This window comes from Ptychodera flava, chromosome 7 (assembly GCF_041260155.1).
Source record: "Ptychodera flava strain L36383 chromosome 7, AS_Pfla_20210202, whole genome shotgun sequence".
Classification (NCBI taxonomy): domain Eukaryota; kingdom Metazoa; phylum Hemichordata; class Enteropneusta; family Ptychoderidae; genus Ptychodera; species Ptychodera flava.
Window position 1 is genome coordinate 31,935,542 of NC_091934.1, and position 12,247 is coordinate 31,947,788.

The 12,247-nt window shown below is 37.5% G+C and overlaps 2 protein-coding genes across 2 annotated transcripts; both read left to right on the plus strand.

Moving 5' to 3' along the window:
- The first annotated feature begins 270 nt into the window (after positions 1–270).
- Positions 271–11,314, plus strand: LOC139137289 (uncharacterized). Its single transcript, XM_070705298.1, has 5 exons — positions 271–307; positions 1,979–2,016; positions 9,477–9,928; positions 10,407–10,615; positions 11,023–11,314. The coding sequence occupies exons 1-4, from the start codon at positions 285–287 to the stop codon at positions 10,446–10,448; spliced, it is 555 nt and encodes a 184-aa protein (XP_070561399.1). The 5' UTR covers positions 271–284; the 3' UTR covers positions 10,449–10,615; positions 11,023–11,314.
- Positions 3,750–5,412, plus strand: LOC139137751 (uncharacterized). Its single transcript, XM_070706017.1, has one exon. The coding sequence runs from the start codon at positions 3,907–3,909 to the stop codon at positions 5,410–5,412; it is 1,506 nt and encodes a 501-aa protein (XP_070562118.1). The 5' UTR covers positions 3,750–3,906.
- Positions 11,315–12,247: the final 933 nt, after the last annotated feature.

A 12,247-nucleotide genomic window follows, 5' to 3' on the forward strand; every position in this document is an offset into this window, starting at 1 on the left:
GGGTCGCCAGTAAGCACGTGGTCAAATCTGGCATAAGAAACAATATGAAATGTTGGGTAAAGCCTGCCCAAAATAAACTGATTTGAACTTTTGTGTTTTGTAATTTATACCACTGTAGTAACATTACCTTTTTTTGACAACATCACACAATGTAATACGTTTTGAAACTGAATAATCCGACGTATTCTGTGTCTCCTTTACTAAAAAATACGGTATGCCCATTACCATGTAAGGAGATGATGACGTCAAGACAAATTTGTTGTGCGTTTGGTCGATGGTCCTGGATGGTGGATGAAGTTTTGTCAAGGTAGGTTGTGAATTTATTTACCTAAATGGAAGAAATTAGGGTCGATCTAAAAGAAGGCCGCAGAATGTTATGATACTCTAAGCGAGCTGAACTTCAATGCGAATGGTTGGATAATTTGGAGGTTGTCTAGAATGATCTCGTCTCATGAAGATTATTTGGCGGTCAGCATTTAATTTCAACTGCGTCACAAGTTTGCGAAATGAGTATTCAAGTCGAAATCGCCCAGTGAGTCAATGTAACTGTATCTGTATTACCATTTGAGGTATGTAATTGTCTCAAAACTGACATTGTACGAGCATAAGTACGGCCTCGTACTTTCACAGCAAGATTTTGACGTAAGGCCGTAAAATTCCTATTAAAATTGGAGCTACGGTTTGTATTGGGAACTATTTTTAGACCCCTCCAATCGTGAACTCCAAAACCCAAAACGTACATTTGTTTGGACTCAACTAGGTCACGTTGAAAATTGCCAGCAAGGAGACTATTACTATGCAAATGACCACAGCCGCATTTCTCCGTACTAGGAAGACTTAGTTATACATTTTCTCAGTTTTTTCTCCTCTATCTTTCGAATAAAGATGATAAACCCTTGCACTGCCAAGCCTAAAATAATTGCTGTCGACTCCAAGCTATACACCCTTGCCATAACCGCAGGAACAGCTGTGCGGGCCTGCTCTCGTTCCGTCGAACGATATTTTTAGAAATCTGGAGACATGGCACATCGCATTTTTTATTTTAATATTTTACAAAAGATGTAAGAAGCAATGATTTTGTCGAAAATTCTGAAAAAATATAGGAAGATTTGATCGCGAACACTTTTTCACTTGGGGTCAACATGGGGTCGCAGCCATGTTGCCTCAAGTCAAAACTTATTTCTGTCTGCACTCAAAACTCAAAAATGTCGGATTTGAACCTGAAAATCTATGTCATTTTGTCAAACTTCGGCGAAATTTCAGCCTATAGACAGGATTTCATCTAGGTAGGTACATTTACTGAAATTTGATAATCCTGTGCTTGAACGGCACTGACAGCTCGCGTTCTCCGGGAAGTCAAGCATCCAGCTGCCCATACACAGCTGCCCATTGGCTGAGTTTATGAGATTGTTTTCAAGCGACGGCGGCAGACCGTACCGGGGCTCGTAAAAAGATAAGGTTTCATTATATCGTGGGGAATGTCCACTATCGTTTTCTTATCGTATACAGAAATGGATCTCGAAAGTTGAGAACACTAGTGCAAAATGTCAATAAAAGGCATGTGCTTGATTTCCTTTTTCAGCGTCGCGTTTAACGGTCGCCATGATCGTCAGTGTATCTGTTGATTTTGAAATTAACCCATTATGAAAGGAAAGTCTGAGTTGTTGGACAACTTATTTTTTTTAACTCAATGATTACTCTTCTCTGTATCTGAATAATTGTCCAGAAATTAGTGAATGGCGCAAATTAGAAAAAGCATATTTCCATTCACAGGCAACACGTTTCTTTGTTGTTGACTGATTTTGAAATTTTGATGCCAAAGCAGCGCCCCCCCCCCCCCCCCCCCGTCTTTGTCTAAAGATAGCGTTGCCAATAGATTAGAAAATGTACAATCCGTTGCAAAGTAAATAAACTGCAGCGATGAGTAAAATCATTTTCATGCATTTTAAGATGACATAGAACACTTTCACTTTTACAGGGAAGTTGTGGTTTGGCAGCTTTTTAATAGGAAAGCAGGTATGTCTTTTCAATGCACACATCTCCATTGTTGTGTTTTATTGCAAAAGATAGCACTCCACTGGCCATCTGACAGCAATAATTTTGTATTGTTAGAGCCATTAGTTCTACCTGCACCATACATAATGCATGAAGTTGAGGAAAATTATCAATGCATTACAACATTCATTTGGAACAAAGATCAACATTATCTAATCAAAGGAAATAAACAAAACTGTTTAAAATTAGCAGCAATACAGAATCTCACACTTTCTCCGCTGGCCAAATGTACATTTTTAGATCATCATGAAATTATAACAACTCTGACAAACATCCAAATTTTGCCCAATCCTGGCCCTACATGCAGTGTGCAGGAGAGTGATTATTCTTTACATGTTTACTATACAATAAGCTCATGCGAGTTTCCACAGTTTGCTCAATATCACTGCACAGGTAGTATACATACAGGTGTTAGCACTTTACAGGAAATTGTGGAACATGATGATGAAATTCCAGATGTTCTTTATAGTGATGACTTTGAGTTTTCACTTGTGCAATCAGTGCAGTTGCCCTACAAAGACTGGCAACTTCACACGAATCTGTTTATTAGCAGTTTTACAGATAATATGTTTACAATTTAATTGTTTTAAGCTAAGTTTAGCAATGCCTGTCTGTCTCTCTGACTGTCTGTCTGTATACTGGATAATCAACAAGAACCATGCTAATTTGCACATATATTGAATGAACTTTTCTAATTATCGACATAGTTTTAAAACTACTGCATCAAATTTGATGGAAATTTATACACATACTTATCTGATAGACCCCTGACTGTAGAGCGAGACATTGGCAATATCATGTTATTAATAGTTAATTTGCATATTTAATCAATTTACCAAATTAGCACTGTAAATCAGGAACTCCCTCTCTTCTGAAGATTCCCTTTCCCTAAACACTGTGAATGGCAAGTGTTTCTATGTCCTTGCTGGTACTGTAACTCACTATGGTAACACTTTGTCTGCTGGTCATTATGTTTCCTTCACCAAAGAAGGTGACCAGTGGTTTAAAATGAATGATCTACAAATAAAACAGCTTCATTGAGTGAAGCAATGAATGACCCATATCTTTTAATATATGTAAAACCGACCAATGATGACTTAGTCATATGCCATCAACATGAACCAAAATCCCAAAATCAAGAACCCTTGCTCTGAACTCCATGAAACTTGCTGGAGATATTGTTTTCGTATATATTAAATTGTATTAAGAGACTTTCCACATGGCTAATCAAGAGTTCCTACTCCAAACTCCATAATACTCCAGAATATGGTTTTGTGCGTATGTTAAACTGTATCAAGAGACCCTTCACAGTGTCTAATCAAATAATCTTTAATTTGTATTTTATGTTAAACAAGGGAGCATTTTCAGTTCATATCTGGTTCCTTTGCAGATGTACAGTAAACTGGTAAGCCTTCAACCAGCTACAATGACTTCTTCAAATCCACTGATAACTGGTCTTCCTAATCCCAATAATTGTTGTTTTCATAATGCAATTGTACAGTTATTAATGCATTGCCCTACTTTTCATCAAATATTGTTCCAACAACCATACCATGGGAAAAATACACTGGTTAACACAATCACACAAATATTCAATAGTCAAACATCTCAAACATTCAGAAAAAAATCATCAGATCTTTACAATTATATCATGAATACTTGCAATGACAGATTTCAGCCAATGAACAAAATGATTCACATGAGTATTTACTTTATATTATAAACCAGCTTTATAATTGTCAGTTTTTAACTCCCAACAATCCCCAAGTGTTCAAGCTTTCTGGAAATCAAGTTGTTACATGCAATAATTGTCAAGCAACTTCTGTTACTGTGTACAGTGTTTTAGACATAATGCTTCCCAATGCAAATAACTCAATACAGCATTTACTTAACAACTACTTTGATACTGAACAACTTGATTACACTTGTAATAACTGTATGTGCACTGGTGCAAACAAATATTTAACAGTTACTGCAGAACCACTGATTCTCATCATTACTGTGAAGCTTTTTGATGAACATTTGTCAAAACAAAGTTGTAAAGTGATTTCTGAAGATTCCCTTTCCCTAAACACTATGAATGGCAAGTGTTTCTATGTCCTTGCTGGTACTGTAACTCACTATGGTAACACTTTGTCTGCTGGTCATTATGTTTCCTTCATCAAGGAAGGTGACCAGTGGTTTAAAATGAATGATCTACAAATAAAAACAGCTTCATTGAGTGAAGCAATGAATGACCCATATCTTTTAATATATGTAAAACCGACCAATGATGACTTAGTCATATGCCATCAAGATGAACCAAATGTACAAGCAGATCCAGAAAACAGCATTTCAAATGATTCACACTCCTTCCCTTCCAATTATCTTTCTGAGATATCACAACCATTTTCTGAGATATCACAACCATTACTGAACAAGTATGTTTCTCTTCAAATGGATTACAATAACCTGCCATTATATTACTGTATATTATGTGACAAGACATCTCCAATGAAAACAGTTATTTTCAGCCATGTCCATGAGCACTTCGAGAGTACTATTGCTTTCAATAATACCCCAAAAAGCTATGCAATTGAAAAACATGAATATCAGTCTTTAGAATTTCAAAACCAGCAACATTTACCACTCTCAGATACTGTCAATACCCCTGTACATATGTCTTCAAATGCAAAAACTCCAGCCTTGCAAGCAACTGCACATGCAACTACTTTTAAAATAACAAGAAAACAAATGAACACTCGATCAACCACACTAAAAAAGCCATGTAATAAACCCACTCATGATTTGCCCAATGCAAATGGTGAATTCAAAAGTACAAAACAGAAAATCAACAAAAGATCTGTAAATAGCAGTACTCCAAAAGGTAAGAGACAAAAAATATTTCATTTGGAAAAAGACATACTTCTTTTCAAAGAAAATATAAACCAAACTTGTAGTAAAACTTGTGCAATGTGCCAAAAGCAATTATTCCCTGAAGAAGTCTCTCACATGCAGACTAATAAGAAAGTCACATGTTACTGTAGAAGATGTATACAATATGCCAGAAAAGGCACATTAGCACCATGGGCTTCACAGAATGAGATGGATCCTGGTCCAATCCCAGATTGTTTAAAGGGTTTAAATCTCCTTGAAAAAAGATTGCTAGCAAAAGTCCAGCCATTTATATCTGTAGTAACATTACCAGGTGGCCAGTATGGTACAAAAGGCCAATGCATAAATTTTTCCATTGATATTAATGAACAGTTGAGGTCACTTCCATGTACATTGGCTGATGCCAATGTAATTGTTGTACCTTCTGATGACAAGGACAAACAGTCCATGCCTATCAACTTTGAAAATTGTTTTCAGCATTAAAGTGGCTGAAAAAGAATAATCCCTTGTATAAAGACATAGAGGTCCCACAGCTGTACACTACAGAAACTTGTACAGTTCCATCAACTCAGGTCCAGGACTCAGATATGGACTTTTCCCTTGCTCAGGATTGCTTTCCTCAACCTTCAATTAAGCAAAAACAGTCAAATTTTTTACCATGGCCAAAAACAAAACCAATTGATATTCTGTCAAAAACAGTAAAACCACTTGAGGAATTGACCTTCCCCTGGTTATTTCCATTTGGTAAAATGGCCTCTGGCTAAGAGACCAACAAAAATAACAGATTTGTCATATTTCCAAGCCAGATTGTCACATACAGACAAGCGCTTTTCATCTGAATTGCTTTACTTATTTTATGCACATTCTATATATGAAAGTAGAGCATTGGCCAGCAGTGTTTCAATTGCTCTTAGAATGAAGTCACCTGTACTGTTTAATAATGGTAAATCATCTATCACTGCAGCAGATGTCAAAAAGCCAGGTAAAAATGCTATTACAGAAAACTCCTATGCCTTCATGAGAAATATCAGGGGGACACCAGCATACTGGCGCTCCCAACTTCTCAATTTGTTAGCAAAAATAGAATGCAAAGGTCCACCTACATGGTTCATAACTTTGACAGCTGCTGATCTCAAGTGGCCAGAACTTTTTTCTCAATTGGCTCCTCATAAAGATATTGAAAAGTTAACGCCACTCCAAAAATGGTCCTTAATGAGTGAAAATCCAATAATAGTTGCCAAGCATTTTCATAGACGAAAGCAGGCTTTCTTGAAATACATATTGAAAGGCAAATCAGAACCTCTGGGACATATAACAGAGCATTTTATAAGAATTGAATTTCAACTCCGAGGATCTCCCCATATCCACATGTTCCTGTGGATAAAGGACAGCCCAGATCTTGATTCTCTTGAAGGTCGTGCACATGTCCCTGCTTTTATAGATAAACATGTTAGTACCATGATACCAGATGATACAGACCCAGTCTTAAGGCATTTAGTCTTGACATTACAGGTTCACCGCCATACTAAAACATGTTTAACCAAAACTGGCCACTGTCGGTTTGATTTTCCACGTCCACCATCACATGAAACCAGATTGAAAACAAATATTGATCCTGGCAATACTTCTCGATTTTACATCACCAAAAGAAATCTAAATGACACAATGGTCAATGCCTACAATCCGGTAATATTGAAAACTTGGCAAGCAAATATGGATATTCAGTTGATACGAGTGTGTACGGTGTTGCCCTATACATATGCACTTATATATGCAAAAGTGAACCACAACACTTACGTGAAGCAATATCTTCTGCACTTGATAAACTGCCACCAGAATCTTCAGAAAGACGTAAACTACACAATATCGGGGCCATTGTGTTATCCCATCGACAAGTATCAGCTCAAGAGATAGCATTCCGAATGACCCATATACCTTTTGTGCAGTCATCTATGGCTACTGTATTTGTAAATTGCCTCAAACCAGCCAAAAGATCTAAAATATTACTTCCAAAAAATACTCTAGAAAATTTGCAGGATGATGATACAAATGTATTTCAGATAGGCTGTATTGAACAATACAGCAACAGACCATCTGGCCACATGTGGGATCATATGTCTCTGTACACATTTGCTACATGGTACACTCCTTGCAGGGCAAAATCTCATAATGGACATCGACAACCCTGTTTCAAGTTGCTGAAACTTAATACTTGGATAATTCAGCGAACAAACCGGCATGCATAAGATATCCAATTCTAAATCCTTACGAACATGATGATGAATACTACTACTCTCAGCTTCTGCTTTTCCTGCCTTTTCGCAATGAAGATGAAATCCTTTGTGGTTTCAATAATGCATATGATGTGTATTTGGCTAAAAAACAGCTGTTTGACAAAAGTTCATGCCCCAAAAAGAATGTCATGGAAGACATTGAACACAATGTGCACTTGCTACACAAGTTGCACCATGGTGATACACAAATTGCAGATGCCCTTACACCTAATACATCTCATGTTGAAACATCAAACCTACTCAGTGATTTGGATACTGGTACAAAAGTTTCAGATTTTCATATATTAGATATTTCATCAGACCAGCAGGTACTCATGGAAATAGTTTTGTTGACATCATTCAACAAGAATACCTACAGTGGCACCATTTAAGCCTATTTACCATGACTGACTCGGTTTACAACACAAAAATGAAATTACTCACACCAGACCAGAAAGTTGTAATAGACCATATCATTGCATATGCTGAAACATATCTTGATTTTATAAACTGCAAAACCAAAACAAAGCCCAAGCCTTTGCACATGTTTGTCACAGGTGGAGCAGGTTGTGGAAAGTCCTTTCTTCTGCAAATTCTGAGAGAGTCAATTTTTCGCAAACTCCTAACTGCCTGTGTATTAACACTGGCGCCAACAGGCACAGCTGCATTCAATGTCCAAGGTCAAACAATACACTCAGCTTTTTGTTTGCCAGTAACTAATCGCTTTTCTAAAAATTATCAATATATACCACTCACTGCAGCAATGAAAGATAACTTGCAAAGAGCATTTGCAAGTATACATTTTATTATCTTAGATGAAATAAGTATGGTTTCTGATCACATATTCCATGCTATTCATCACAGGCTACAAGAAATTAAGCCAGATTCTGACAGTACATCAGTATTTGGAAACTGCAGTATTGTAGCCTTTGGAGACTTTTTCCAATTGCGCCCTGTAGCTGCTAGGTATCTCTTTGACGATGCTAATTATCCATCATGCAATCTTTGGATACAGTATTTTAAACCTTTTTTCCTCAAAACTAATGTCCGTCAACAAAGTGACAGACCATATGAAGAGTTACTCAATCGTGTTAGAGAAGGCAACCCCTCAACACTTGACATAAACTTACTTTGTGAGCGATGTAACATTGATCTATGCAAACCCCCATTTGATACAGCTATACGTCTCTTTCCAACACGGCTACAGTGCTATCAGTACAATAATATGAAAACAGAGGAAATCGCTACACTGACAAAATCCAAAGTATACACCATTTGGGCAATACATACTTCCTCTGATGCCTCACCAGTGCCTATTACCGCTATACCTTCAGATGATACCATGTGTGGAGGCTTGCTTTCTAAGTTAACACTTACTATTGGCAGTAGAGTGCTCCTACTCCGCAATATTTGCACTGCAGAAGGCCTTGTAAATGGAGCTCAGGGCACACTAATACAATTTCACTGGGATACAAGAAAAGATATGCCAAGGGCAGTAGACATTTTATTTGACAATCCAAAATTGGACAGTCAACGCAATCTCCAATTGATCAAACCATTTCAATTAAACCCATGACCACTACTTTCATTGCTAAAGGTGGCCTTGAAATACAAAGGACACAATTGCCACTCATACCAAGTTGGGCTATAACTATTCACAAAAGTCAAAGAATGTTGTTGTTGACTTGGGCCATAAATGCAAAAGCCCAGGTCAGGCATAATAGTGGCATTATCACGATTACCACACATTGCAGGATTAGCATTATCTGATTTCTCAAAGCAGTCAATTAGAGTTTCAAAATCTGTATTAGCAGAAATGGTAAGGCTAAAGGTAAATAAACCTTTAAATTGCTTAGCATTTTACCAATTTGATCAAATTACACAAACACTGTGTGTACAGCCTAGGCATGCTTATCAAAAGTGAAAGGTCACAACAGAGCAACTTCTGTCACATACTTTTACACATACCATGTACATGGTGCCAAAACAGATGTACGACAAATCCACCTTAGACTTCTTAGCTAATTTTTATGTGGCACTAGGTGCTATAGGTAGTATAACTTATCAGTGAGTCTTATTAAAGCTCATTTCAATGGACAGTATTTTTTGCGAAGTCTGGTGAACAGATAAATGTTAACAGCGTTTGCTGGTCATTTCACTAGCCTGCCCCTTTGTTACTGGTATTGTTATCAAGTTTCCTAAACCATTTTATCATGTCCCCCCCCCAACCTCTACAAAAAACACTGATGCATACATATATAATTTTCTTTCCAGGAAACATGCCTAGGAGATCAGAAACCACAGTAGCTGCTATACAAGCAAATACCAATACCAAAGGAGTTTTGACAGTTCAGGTTGCAAAACCGTTAACTGTATCAAAATACCAAATTGGAGATAAAGAAAAAACCGCCGGGCGAACTGTGGTTTGTGACAACACAGCACCAATAATTTGCTATGTTGAGGATCCTCCTAAATTCTCTTCCTTTCATGAGTCAAAGGTAATCATGATCAAGAAATACTCCCCCAGATTGCAGGATGGCAATTTAATAGTGTCTGTTGGTAAAAACACTGAGGTGTTTGATGTCAATAAAGTACTAGAAATCCCTGAAGCACTTCTGACGGCAGCTCAAGTTCTCGATGTACCTGTGGCACCTGCAGTCAACATTACTGAAGCAAGAACATCACCACGTAAAAGGAAATTGACAGTTGAAGGCAAAGTTATCAAAGTAAGTGGTACACATCCTGGCTGTTAACAACTTGTCATTTGGCAGCCATGCAGCGATATGTAGCAATCAAAGCACTCCGCTAGTTGTAACTTTTGACTATTTCTTACTATTTTCATTCTTAGTATCATGGTTTTGTTTATATCTGCATTTATAAGCAATGTTAGGTAGCTCACTTGATTTGTACAATCACCTTTTTTCATAAGAAGCCGCTGGCAATTACTGTGTTACCTTAGCCAATATCACTGTGCCCACTGACTAAGGTCAACAAACTTGGCAGTATACAACAAAATTATCAACCCTTCATATAAGTTTGATGACAGTTACTAAGCAATTTCTCAAATGAAATCGATGCATTCAAATATATTTACTAAAAGGCGAATGAGTGCTACAAAATTCATAATTGATACAATGTCATATTTTCATGGATTTTATTGTATATGCACTGATATTGCTTTCCTTTTGACATCCATACATGTAGGTATCTGATGTCCAGACTGTTGGTCACAAAATATACCTTTGAAGAAATTCCATCTCCAAGATGCAACTGGTGATGTCAGTGTAGCACTTTGGAGAGATCAGTCAAAGCTATCAGTTGCGGTTGATGACTGTATTTCAGTTTCATGTCTCCAAGTTGGTGAATATAGAAAAGAGCCAGTTTTGTCTTCAACTGACTTCACCATGATTAAGGTGAGTACCAGAGGTGATTTAGGGTATTAGTTTTCAATAAATTATCTTTTAACAGCAGCTGTATATAGGCAAGAAAAAATCTCTTGAACATGTCTGCCCACTCAAATTGACAAATTTTCAATTAAGGATGCTTTTAGTCTTGTCAGTTGCAAGTACAAAATGTGTTATTAAACTTATAGTCCATTTGAAGGACCTAAATGCAAACAAAATTTGTCATTTTTACTGCCATATAAATATTTAGCAGTGTATCAAAATGTCCTGTATTACATTTGACATTTTAGGTGTATGTTTTCTGTTAAGTGAATGTAAATTCACTTTTACATTCACTTTTGTACATCATGTCTGTCCAACTCTTCAACTCATTGTACAAGATGTAAAATTATCTTCTGTTTCTTTTTTTCAATCAGCCTGTACCTAAAGAGAATTTTGAAGATCTTCCTGCCATTGATGTTTCTGATGATGAGGCTATGCAGACTGGAACCATTATTGGTGTCTCTGAAGCAAAGTTGTACCCATCTTGCCCTAACAAAAGATGTCGAGATAAAGCCCTGGATGAAGATCACACCTGTTTAAAATGCAATACAACGTATTTGCCTTCTTCTACTGGTACAGGTGCAGTTGCCAAAATTGCCATAGATTATGATGAGGATATAGAGACATTTACTGTCTTCAAGCCAGCTCTCATTCGCATTTTAACATTACCCGAAATGGACAATTAAAACAAGCAATACTTGACATCCTGCCTCTGAAAGTGCTATTCCAGTACACACCAGATAATATTATTACATTTTTACAAGTTGCAGCTGTTGAATAAATCTCCCGGCAGATCATCAGTCCATTTTCCTACTTCATTGTTTCGTCATCTGTTTTTTTACAAGAGCTTGCATGCATGCATGCTATCACTTCAGAATCTGCATCTTGATACACAAAATAAGTGCTAACTCGGCCATTTCCTGACAGTATATTCAATAATCCTGCAGTGTTTAACAAAGCAAGTCTCTTTAAGTTTAGTGCAATGGTTAATTAGAGCTTGAATAGCTGTAACTTTTGACTCCTTTTCAGCAGTTTTTAGTCCCCACGGACACCGTCCGGGGGGACTTATAGGTTTGGTCATGTCCGTGCGTCCGTCCGTCTGTCCGTCCGTGCGTCCGTCCGTCCGTTCACGCAGATATCTCAGAGACGCCTGGAGCGATTTCGTTCAAACTTGGTACAAGGATAGTACCCTTACCTCATACAGATGCACGTCAATTTGTTTCACGATGCAATCAAATTTGGCCGTGTTAGAGGACTTTTTAGTTTTCACCTCCATAGACTCCCATGTATAAGGCAGTTCATAGACCCCCATGTATAAGGCAGTTCATAGACTCCCATGTATAAGGCAGTCCATAGACTCCCATGTATAAGGCAGTCCATAGACTCCCATGTATAAGGCAGTCCATAGACTCCCATGTATAAGGCAGTCCATAGACTCCCATGTATAAGGCAGTCCATAGACTCCCATGTATAAGGCAGTCCATAGACTCCCATGTATAAGGAAGTCCATAGACTCCCATGTATAAGGCAGTCCATAGACTCCCATGTATAAGGCAGTCCATAGACTCCCATGTATAAGGCCAAGAAAAATAAAATTTA

What these genes read in the sequence shown, in the direction of transcription:
- LOC139137289 (XM_070705298.1), top strand. Translation starts at nt 285, where the DNA reads ATGGTGGATGAAGTTTTGTCAAG. An exon ending in GTGGATGAAGTTTTGTCAAG is followed by an intron (nt 308 to 1,978) that starts GTAGGTTGTGAA and finishes TCACTTTTACAG; the next exon opens with GGAAGTTGTGGTTTGGCAGC. An exon ending in TTGAAGGCAAAGTTATCAAA is followed by an intron (nt 9,929 to 10,406) that starts GTAAGTGGTACA and finishes CCATACATGTAG; the next exon opens with GTATCTGATGTCCAGACTGT.
- LOC139137751 (XM_070706017.1), top strand. Translation starts at nt 3,907, where the DNA reads ATGCTTCCCAATGCAAATAACTCAATACAGCATTTACTTAACAACTAC.